Below are 12,255 nucleotides of genomic sequence, written 5' to 3' on the forward strand. Positions count from 1 at the left end.
ACCCTGGAGAGATCTTCCGTGGCTCCAACTGCTCTTAAATACAAGTAAAACCAAATGCATGCTCTTCAACCGATCGCTGCCTGCTCCTGCCCGCCTGTCCAACATCACTACTTTGGACGGCTCCTGACTTAGAATATGTGACACCTACAAATACCTAGGTGTCTGGTTAGACTGTAAACTCTCCTTCCAGACTCACATCAAACATCTCCAATCCAAAGTCAAATCTAGAATTGGCTTCCTATTCCGCAACAAAGCATCCTTTACTCATGCTGCCAAACATACCCTTGTAAAACTGACCATCCTACCAATCCTCGACTTCGGTGATGTCATTTACAAAATAGCCTCCAAAACCCTACTCATAAATTGGATGCAGTCTATCACAGTGCCATCCGTTTTGTCACCAAAGCCCCATATACTACCCACCACTGCGACCTGTACACTCTCGTTGGCTGGCCCTCGCTTCATACTCGTCGCCAAACCCACTGGTTCCAGGTCATCTACAAGACCCTGCTAGGTAAAGTCCCCCTTATCTCAGCTCGCTGGTCACCATAGCAGCACCTACCTGTAGCACGCGCTCCAGCAGGTATATCTCTCTAGTCACCCCCAAAACCAATTCTTCCTTTGGAACGCTCTCCTTCCAGTTCTCTGCTGCCAATGACTGGAACGAACTAACAAAATCTCTGAAACTGGAAACACCTATCTCCCTCACTAGCTTTAAGCACCAGCTGTCAGAGCAGCTCATAGATTACTGCACCTGTACATAACCCATCTACAATTTAGCCCAAACAACTACCTCTTTACCTACTGTATTTTATTTATTAATTTATTTTGCTCCTTTGCACCCCATTATTTCTGTCTCTACTTTGCACTTTCTTCCACTGCAAACCAACCATTCCATTGTTTTTTAAAGTTTTTATTTTACTTGCTGTGTTGTACTCACTTCGCCTCATGGCCTTTTATATTTTTATTTATTTATACATATATTTGTTTGCCTTCACCTCCTTATCTCACCTCACTTGCTCACATTGGTATATAGACTTATTTTTTTTTCACTGTATTATTGACTATATGTTTGTTTTACTCCATGTGTAACTATGTGTTGTTGTATGTGTCGAACTGCTTTGCTTTATCTTGGCCAGGTCGCAATTGTAAATGAGAACGTGTTCTCAATTTGCCTACCTGGTTAAATAAAGGTTATAAAAATAAAAAAATAAAAAAAATCTACCCTTTACCATCGGTCCTATTACCATCCTACCTTTACCATCGGTCCTATTACCATCTACCTTTACCATCGGTCCTATTACCATCTACCTTTACCATCGGTCCTATTACCATCTACCTTTACCATCGGTCCTATTACCATCTACCTTTACCATCGGTCCTATTACCATCTACCTTTACCATCGGTCCTATTAGCCAACGTACAATCAATCAATAAAATACACAAACTACGATTAAGACTATCCTACCAACGGGACATTAAAAAACTGTAATATCTTATGTTTCACCGAGTCGTGGCTGAACGACGACATGATTAACATACAGCTGGCGGGTTTGAAGCTTTTTCAGCAGGATAGAACCGCTGCCTTTGGTAAGACAAGGGGCGGCGGGCTATGTAGATTTGTAAACAACAGCTGGTGCACGAAATCTAAGGAAGTCTTGAGGTTTTGYTTACCTGAGGTAGAGTATCTCATGATAAGCTGTAGACCACACTATTTACCTAGAGAGTTGACATCTRTATTTTTCGTAGCTGTCTATATACCACCGATGCTGGCACTAAGACTGCACTCAATGAGCTGTATACGGCCATAAGCAAACAGCAAAATGCTCATCCGGAGGCAGCGCTCCTAGTGGCCGGGGACTTTAATGCAGGGAAACTCAAATCCATTCTGCCTAATCTCTAGCAGCAGGTTAAATGTGCAACGAGGGGGGAAAAACTAGACCACATTTACTCCAAACACACAGAGACGTGTACAAAGCTCTCCCTCGCCCTCAATTTAGCAAATCTGACCATAATTCCATCCTCCTGATTCCTGCTTACAAGCAAAAACTAAAGCAGGAAGCACCAGTTTTGTTTTAAATGAGTAGGTGTGTACAAACTTTAGACTGTATATGCATGAAACGTACATTCTGTAAATCATGTCTCGCATTCAGCATAGTTAGTAGAATAATGAATGGATTGGTAAGATTTTGGCACGTCAACTTTTAGATTGTTAGTAGGAAAGTCAATTTTGTATTTATTTTATTTTTTATTTAACCTTTATTTAACTAGGCAAGTCAGTTAAGAATAAAATTCTTATTTACAATGACGGCCTACCCCAGCCAAACCATGGAAACCACCTAAATATACTCACATTCACTGAACAGTTAGTATTTGAAATTCAAACATGAATTTCTCTACTTTTTTTCTGGCATCCTACAGGCTCTTTATAAGTTTCCATGGTATTGGTCAGCTGCTATTTGAGAACTCATTGGTTTTAGAAATCAACCTTTGGTTATCTTATTGCACAGCACTTTGTACAACTGCTTCTACTGCAACTAAGATTGTATTGCAAGGTATGCTATATGTGTAGGCTACGCTGTATGTGTAGGCTACGCTGTATGTGTAGGCTATGCCATATGTGTAGGCTATGTTATATGTGTAGGCTTTCAGATTTTCAATAAATTAGATAAATGGTCCATGGAGTTACCTCTAAATACTATCCAGATAATTATTATTGCATACTGAACATTTCAAATGCACTCTAAAACATATATTTATCTAATTTCAGTCTTTAGGAACTAGTAATATCTGTTTCTCCTCATCAGACAGCAGCTCACGTTTTCACAAGAGGCTGTAGTTACATCGTAGATAAAAGCAGGCCATTGTCTGCCTCCATCACGAGGAGTATGTCCGGGACTTCTGATTGGTTCTAAGTTTAGGTGTTAGTAGTTGGTCAAATTTGCCTGAGAAGACAGACAGAGTGTTAAAATATACTTTTTATTAGAAAATGTGCAGGAATTGAAGGTGACAACAAATGTTATAGTCACCCTACTGGGGCGGCAGGGTAGCCTACTGGTTAGAGCGTTGGGCTAGTAACCGGCAGTTTGCAAGTTCGAATCCCGAGCTGACAAGGTACATATCTGTCGTTCTGCCCCTGAACAAGGCAGTTAACCCACTAGGCCGTCATTGAAAATAAGAATTTGTTCTTAACTGACTTGAAAAAATAAATAACTATATTTTACTGTCATAAAAAAATCAGGTCCTCCCTGGACTGGGACCGATTAAATTCACTCTTTTCAACTTCTGCCCACAACCTAATAACACAGCCACACAGATTATCCAGATGAATAAATGTGAAACATCCGGTTGGCTTTTCCACTCATTACTAAATATGGGGGTGAGAGGAAGCCCGTTGGGAGAAGAAGTAACCGGATGGATTCTGGCCGACATTCTGCAAACATAGTGGGCGTTCCCTAATGGAAATATGCAAATAAATACTCAAACGCGCCAATAAGATATTCTCCTGCTTGGTTCTGCCCACTTCCTGGCTTGTTCTGCCCACTATGATTAATTTGCTCCCATTGGAAACGATAGGTTCTGGTCTATCTTGGGTTAGTTTTAAAGTTAAATCTTTGGCCAAACAGTCCGCGAAGAGCATGATGTGTTGCTGACGTTAGCCACCGAGCTAGTATAAGACCTCCGTAGCACAGAGTATTTAAATTTGACATTGCAAAATTGCACATTGTGGGTAGTTTAGAAGATATGCGGAAATAAGTTAAATATGTAATAACGCAAAAACATAACTGTTTGTACTTATAGGTAACCAGATCGTGACTACAACTACGTTACTAAGTCTTTAACCACAATGTGTTGTTACATTGGTGGGTAAAAACGAATGCTTCCTACCCTTTAACTTTTTATCTGAAGATAAAATATACGTTTTACTCAATTGCGTTACCCACTCCAGTTAGCAGACGGCGGTCTGAGACTTTAAGGCAACGCTGCTAGTGTGACGTATAATCTAGTGGACGGAACGCTTCTTTCAACAGCAGCAACAATTAGTCAGCCACCTCGGTAGCTTGCTAGACAAAATAGACGAACCAATAAAGTTCTTTAGAGGCTTTTGTGTATATTTGCCACTGGGTTTTAAACTCACTTCTGTCGTCTAGTTAGTTATCCGATTTAATTTGATATTTACGGTGTTGTTATTGGTCAGCTAGCTGGCTGGTTAAGTTAGCATTAGCCTAGCTAGCTAACATCCCCGACCATGAGCTCACTAAGCTACTCTCCTCCTGCTACAGAAGAGGAGGTCTGCTGGACGGAGAAAGAAGCTCTCGTGAAAGAGGAGGAGGAAGAGGAGGATGTTACAATACAAAAACAAGTAGGTGAGGCTGTTGCGGTGAAAGAAGACGAGAAAGACGTTACAGTGAAAGAAGAGGAAGATGCGTTCAGAGTGAAAGAGGAGGAGGCTGTTACAGTAAAAGAAGAGGAGGATGCAGTTTTTGGAGTGAAGAAGGAAGAGAAAGAGGAGGAGGGGGAGATGACTGTCACATCGAAAAAGGAAGAAGAGGAGGAAACTGGATATCTGGGCCCGGTTTCCCAAACGCATATTAAGGCATCCAATGGTTCTAATGATGAACTTAGCCGTAAGATGGTTTTGAGAAACCGTGCCCTGATTAACACTAGTAAGTACTGTCTTAAATACAGAGTCACAAACTCTGCAGTTGTGGAACTAATGTGTGGTGTTAATGAGGAAATATTCAATTGCTACATCCATATTTGGACTTTTTAAATTATTTATTTATAGCCACCCCAAATAAGCTTTTTCTACTCCAATGTTTAGAAACAATGTAAATCAACACTGTATAGCCTCAACATGGTTAAAAATATAATGTTGATATCATGGATGGTCAGTCCTTTCATCCATAGGTCTGTCTATGAATTTGAGAATAGTTAAATGTCTCCAGGCCCATCCATCATCTTATTACCTAAACAGTGGTGGAATTACAGCTTTGTTATTGTTTCAACTGCAGATTGGTTGATTTGATTGTGGCTTTTTTAAAGGGACAACCTCGGATTTAAACAGCAACCAAATGTCAGCCCTGAGACTTGGTTTGGTAAACGGATGGGGGCTGGAGAAAATGTAACCACTCTCAAATTCATAGAGAACGATATTGTAGCAACCGTAACCCAACACCTAGCGACCTCGTCAAGAAGTTCAGACATCTTGGGATAACGGTTATAAGGTGTTGGCTTGACAGTCACTGAACTCACTATGTATACAAGGACCTTCCAGAAGGTCATAATGATAGGTTTAACCAGGTTGAGGCTATACAGTGTTTGTAACAGTGGCATTATGCAAGCTTATGTTTTGGTTTCTGGTGGGGAAATACAGTTGAAACATTTGAGGCGTTTATAAGTTATATTCTTCAAAAGTCAAATATACAGTCAGTGTTTACTCTGTGGTCATTTAAGTGTGGCTCTGCGACATGGTATAATCATTGCCGCCACACCAAAAGAAACATCCTATTTCTACCAAACATAGTTTCGATAAAGTTCTGTAAAGCACGTTCGCTTTTCTTGGTAAATAGATCATCTGTCTGGGTTCAACACAGTTCTGAAGGTTATTCAGCTCTGTGAGCTGCGGCCTGCAACTCAAGAAACACAGCGTGCCAGTGCCCAGTTCTTAGTACTGACGCTCTGCGGCTCCTCACCCTTAAATTGCATCCTGTAAACTACAATAATTTCCTGTATACTATTATCATTTCCTGTATACTATCATTTCCTGTATACTATTATCATTTCCTGTATACTATAATCATTTCCCCAATACGTTATTGAGCTCATTTCTGGGGGTGGAAAAGATATTTTAGATGGTTTGAGTTTTTTCCTTTAAAAAAAAGTCACCAGAACCAAGCTTTTGAGGGACTTATACATATTTGTTTTGGGGGAACCCCCCTTATGTTTACATAATAAATATAATATAATATTTTTTTTAAACTGATGTCACATTATCATAAGTATTCAGACCCTTTACTCAGTACTTTGTTGAAGCACCTTTGGCAGCGATTACACCCTGTTCTTCTTGGGTATGACGCTACCATCTTGGCACACCTGTATTTGGGGAGTTCCTCCCATTCTTCTCAGCAGATCCTCTCAAGCTCTGTCAGATTGGATGGGGAGTGTTGCTGCGCATATATTTTCAGATCTCTCCAGAGATGCTCGATCGGGTTCAAGTCTGGGCTCTGGCTGGGCCACTCAAGGGCATTCAGAGACTTGTCCCGAAGCCACTCCTGCGTTATCTTGGCTGTGTGCTTAGGGTCTTGTCCTGTTGGAAGGTAAACCTTCATCCCAGTCTGAGGTCCTGAGCACTCTGGAGCAGGTTTTCATCAAGGAACTCTCTGTACTTTGCTTGGTTCATCTTTCCCTCGATCCTGACTAGTCTCCCAATCCCTGCCGCTGAAAAACATTTCCACAGCATGATGCTGCCACACCACCATGCTTCACCATAGGGATGGTGCCAAGTTTTCTCCAGATGTGACGCTTGGCATTCAAGCCAATGAGTTCATCTGGTTCATCAGTCCAGAGAATCTTGTTTCTCATGGTCTGAGAGTCTTTAGGTGCCAAGGTCTTCTCCCCGATTGCTTAGTTTGGCCAGGCGGCGAGCTCTAGGAAGAGTCTTGGTGGTTCCAAACTTCTCCATTGAGAATGATGGCCACTGTGTTCTTGGGGAACTTCAAAGCTGCAGAAATTTGTTAGTATGCTTCCCCAGATCTGTGCATTGACACAATCCTGTCTCAGAGCTCTACGGACAATTCCTTCGACCTCATGGCTTGGTTTTTGCTCTGACATGCACTGTCAACTGTGGGACCTTATATAGACAGGTGTGTGCCTTTCCAAATCATGTCCAATCATATGAATTTACCACAAGTGGACTCCAATCAAGTTGTAGAAACATCAAGGTGACCAATGGAAACAGGATGCACCTGAGCTCAATTTCAAGTCTCATAGAAAAGGGTCTGAATACTTATGTAAATAGGTATTTCTGTTTTTTTATTTGAATACATTTGCAAAAATAAAACTTGTTTTCATTTTGTCATTATGGGTATTGTCATGTCATTATGGGTATTGTGATGTCATTATGGGTATTGTGTGTAGATTTCTTAGTATTTTATTGATCAATTTTAGAATAACGTAACAAAATGAAAAAGTTAAGGACTCTGAATACTTTCCGACGTGGATCTCCAGCTTAGTGTGTTTAAAGTGGGACAGAAAAACAACGAATTCCCTTGTACATTCTGATATACTGTAAGTGTTAAGAAAAAAAATCCTCTGCAAATACCACAATACCACAGGGATTATATATATATATAGCCATTTTATAGGTGGATTTAATGGAATTTGTAAGGGCCTAAAGGCCGTTATGGGGAAAAAGAGGTAACATTTTGGAGAGGAGTAATGGAAGAAAATAGCACAGCACAGTACCGCAGTCAACAATTAATTAATTCATAACAATCAATTAATTAATTCATGTTTTAACCTATTTTCTGTAATTTGTCTACCAGTACAAAGAGATGATCGAGGGTGAACAAGTAATACTTCAGATATTTTGTCTTTGTATTCTGAGCTTGTTGCTTGGACTTGGGGGTCAGTTCATGTTATTGATGGATACAGCTTAGAATGACTTTTTTTAAAAAACAGTTTTAAACATATCCGGGTCCAAAGGGCAGAACAGAAATATGCTCTCAGGCAATTTGGTGAAAGTATTCCTTTTCTAAATATGTTTCCAAGGATTCATGTAGAGAAAGTGTGAAAACCAAAATGTTTGAATGCCTTTTGTCTGAATGGGATTCTAAGTGTATCTCCTTTTTGAAGCTGCGTTAGAGAGCACAGCGGCCTGGTACTGCTGGAGGCGTCACTACAGACCCGGTTTCGATTCCGGGCTGTATCACAACCGTCCGTGATCGGGAGTCCCATAGGGCGGCGCACAATGGCCCAGCGTCGTCCGGGTTAGGGAGGATTTGGCTGGGGGGACCTTTACTTGGCTCATCGCGCTCTAGTGACTCCTTGTGCGGGCCGGGCGCCTGCAGGCCGAGCTCAGTCATAAAGTGAACAGTGTTTCCCTGACACATTGGTGCGGCTGGCTTCCTGGTTAAGTGGCGGGTGTTAAGAAGCGCAGTTTGACGGGTCATGTTTTGGAGGACGCATGACTGACCTTCGACTTTCCGAGGAGTTGCAGCGACGAGACAAGATCGAAATTGGAGAGAAAAAAGGGGACATTAAAATTAAAAAAAAAAAAAAAAAGCTGCATTACTTCCTCATGTTCCCTCATCACAGTGTATGGTATGCTATTTAGAGGTCTGAGTCATTACTATCTCATGTTTCCTCCAATCACAGTGTATGTACGCCATTTAGAAGCTCTGGGTCATTACTCTCATGTTTCCTCCAATCACAGTGTATGATACGCCATTTAGAAGCTCTGGGTCATTACTTCCTCATGTTCCTCCAATCACAGTGTATGATACGCCATTAGAAGCTCTGGAGGTCATTACTTCCTTCATGTTCCTCCAATCACGTGTATGATGCGCCATTTAGAAGCTCTGAGTCATTACTTCCTCATGTCTTCTCCAATCACAGTGTATGATACGCCATTTAGAAGCTCTGGGTATTACTTCCTCATGTTCCCTCCAATCACAGTGTATGATACGCCATTTAGAAGCTCTGGGTCATTACTTCCTCATGTTCCCTCCAATCACAGTGTATGATACGCCATTTAGAAGCTCTGGGGTCATTACTTCCTCATGTTCCTCCAATCACAGTGTATGATACGCCATTTAGAAGCTCTGAGTCATTACTTCCTCATGTTTCCTCCAATCACAGTGTATGATACGCCATTTAGAAGCTCGAGTCATTACTTCCTCATGTTTCCTCCAATCACAGTGTTATGCATACGCATTTATTACAGCTCGAGTCATTACTTCCTCATGTTTCCTCCAATCACAGTGTATGATGCGCCATTTAGAAGCTCTGCCGAAGGCCTTGAGGGCGATACGTAAAGCTTAATAAAGAGCAGTGTGGAGAGCAGTTATTTCCTCTCATGTTATTCCATTGGATACCAGGCACCTGCAACAAAAACATCAGCTCAGATATGCAAGTGCCTTTTTTGAAGTTGTGATAGTTGCACAATATGTATTTTAGATGCAGCAGTTGTTAGCTTGAATGCTAACGCCTATTGACATAGGCTGGTAGCAAAGCTAGCCAACGAGCATTTTACTGGTTGAAGTCGGAAGTTATTTTTTTTTAAGTATTAAAGCAGTTGTTTTGCGACGATGACACAAACGTATTAAGCAGGACATTTCAAATGAGCGTTACAATTATAATCCAATAGTAATGTGAAATGCACTCATATTCAACCTGTAAATGGAGGCTATTATTGCTGTCAGCCTATGAGAACTCCACTGAGTTTTCCCCCACGCTGGTGAATTTGTGAATAGCGACAGAGGTTAATGTGCAATTTTTGCAATCACAGAAAGGGGCCTGTATTGGAGGGGCCTATATTGGTGGGGGTTATATTAGTGACAAAGTCTGCTTAGGGTTTCAGCAACTGTAATAACTTATTTCTAGTCTTACAATCATCCACTTTACTACAAATAGGAAAGAAATAAGACAGAATATGTCTATTGTTGCTCACTTGACTGTCCAAGACAATTGTCAAATAAGTTTGTAAAAGCATTTAAACATTAAGGACAAATTATTGTACATCACGGGCATCACCTTTTAGCTAAAATAAATAGTGTGTTTCTGCTGTTGTGAGCCTTTAACCATCTGTCTTACTTTGTCGTTCACACAGGAGAGAGACTTGACTATCGTGGATCCTCTGGGGAGCCTCAACAACATCATGAAGCTGACGAGGCAGAGAAGAGTCTCTCCACATCAGAACATCTCAAGAAACAGCAGCAGAAATGCACAGGGAATAAACCTAACCACTGCTCTGTCTGTGGGAAGAGTTACTCAAGATCAGATTCACTAAAAGCACACCAGAGAATTCACACTGGAGAAAAATCTTATAGCTGTGATCAATGTGGGAAGAATTTTGCTACGTCTAGCAAGCTGACTATTCACCAGAGAAAACACACAGGAGAGAAATCTTTCCACTGCTCAGACTGTGGGAAGAGTTACTCAAGATCAGATTCACTAAAAGCACACCAGAGAATTCACACTGGAGAGAAACCTTATAGCTGTGATCAATGTGGGAAGAGTTTTACTACATCTAGCCAGCTGACTATACACCAGAGCAAGCACACAGGAGAGAAMCCTTACAACTGCTCTGACTGTGGAAAGAGTTTTGTTATATCAGGATATTTAAAATCACACCAGAGAATACACACAGGAGAGAARCCTTATAMCTGTGATCAATGTGACAARAGTTTTAGTCACTCAAGCAGCCTGATAGTACACCAGAGAACACACACAGGAGAGAARYCTTATAGCTGTGATCAATGTGGGAAGAGTTTTACTGAATCTAGTCAGCTGACTAAGCACCAGAGAAAACACACAGGAGAGGAAATCTTACCACTGTTGTGACTGTGGCAAGAGTTTTGTTTTGTCAGGACTTTTATAAATAACACACAGGAGAGAAGTCTTACCTTAACCACACTGCTAACCCTAATGACTAACCTTAACCACACTGCTAACCCTAATGCCTACCTTAACCATACTGCTAACCCTAATGCCTAACCCTTACCTTAACCATACTGCTAACCCTAATGCCTAACCCTTACCTTAACCATACTGCTAACCCTAATACCTAACCCTAACCTAAACCATACTGCTAACCCTAATGCCTAACCCTTACCTTAACCATACTCCTAACCCTAACCATACTGCTAACCCTAATGCCTAAACCTTACCTTAACCACACTGCTAACCCTAATGCCCTAACCTTAACAACACTGCTAACCCTAACCACATTGTTTGAAGAAAATAAAATATATTTTGATTGTTTCAATTTTTTTGGTTACTACATATGTGTGATTTCATCATTTTGATGTCTTCACTATTACAATGTGGAAAATAGTAAAAAATAAAGAAATACCCTTGAATGAATATGAGTGTCGTTATGTTTGGAGGGAAAAGGGGGAGGCTTGCAAGCCGAAGAACACCATCCCAATCATGAAGCACGGGGGTGGCAGCATCATGTTGTGAGGGTGCTTTGCTGCAGGAGGGACTGGTGCACTTCACAAAATAGATGGCATCATGAGGAGGGAAATTATGTGGATATATTGAAGCAACATCTCTTGACATCAGTCAGGGGGTTAAAGCTTGGTCGCAAACGGGTCTTCCAAATGGACAATGACCCCAAGCATACTTCCAAAGGTGTGGCAAAATGGCACTCATTCTGCCCATGAACAAGACAGTAAATAAGGTTAAATACATTTTTTTTAAACACTCTGACCTGAGTGGGCGGGTGCAGTGTCCAGAAGCACATTTCGAAGCGCTCTGATTGGTTGGGAATGGCAGGGCTATGATGGGTGAGGGATAATTTAGGTAGGCTGAGCGGCCAATCTAACAGGACTTAAGGGAAACTGAAGGGACTGTGAGGGATAATTTAGGTAGGCTGAGCAGCCAAACTAACGAGATTGAAGGGACTGGTAGGTAGAGGAGAGGAGCAGGATGGACTTTCTACACACCCACTACCAAATATGGTGATGATAGGAAGCCCAGTGGTAGAAGATGGCGAGATTAATTTTGGCCGACATTTTGCTAATTTTCTCATGATGAAACGTTTGATCTCAATACAGTTTTMTGTTTCCATAACTAGAATYTGTAASAAACAGAGTGGACTACGTTTTGCGTTAAAATTATGTTGTAGACTTTACCCTTTGCCAAAGTTTCTAAAAAGTGCGTTGTTTAGAAGGAGTGCGAGGACGCATTGAGTTGTTGCACACGCGCACTTCACAGAGTAGGCGTTCCCTAACGGACATATGCAAATAAATTGTAGAACGCACCAATAGGATCTCGCTTGCTCGTCCTTGGCTCTGCCCACTTGCTYGCTTGTTCTGCCCACTATGATTAATTTGCTCCCATTGGAAACAATAGGYCCTTTTCTATCTTGGGTAAATTMTACAAATATTTGGCCACGCGGTCTGTGAAGGGCATGAGGTGTGGCTGACGTTAGCCATCTTGAGCTAGCTACCGAGCTAGCATACAAACTTTATTTTTATGTTTTTTTAATTAACAAATCAATACAAAAAAGTACATGGTATATATAA

At 41.2% G+C, this 12,255-nt stretch overlaps 1 protein-coding gene across 1 annotated transcript; it reads left to right on the forward strand.

The window, feature by feature from the left end:
- The first annotated feature begins 3,974 nt into the window (after positions 1-3,974).
- Positions 3,975-11,025, forward strand: LOC111982344 (zinc finger protein ZFP2-like). Its single transcript, XM_070433840.1, has 2 exons — positions 3,975-4,668; positions 9,834-11,025. The coding sequence occupies exons 1-2, from the start codon at positions 4,251-4,253 to the stop codon at positions 10,565-10,567; spliced, it is 1,152 nt and encodes a 383-aa protein (XP_070289941.1). The 5' UTR covers positions 3,975-4,250; the 3' UTR covers positions 10,568-11,025.
- The last annotated feature ends 1,230 nt before the right edge of the window (positions 11,026-12,255 follow it).

This window comes from Salvelinus sp. IW2-2015, linkage group LG21 (genome assembly GCF_002910315.2).
Source record: "Salvelinus sp. IW2-2015 linkage group LG21, ASM291031v2, whole genome shotgun sequence".
NCBI classification, from domain to species: domain Eukaryota; kingdom Metazoa; phylum Chordata; class Actinopteri; order Salmoniformes; family Salmonidae; genus Salvelinus; species Salvelinus sp. IW2-2015.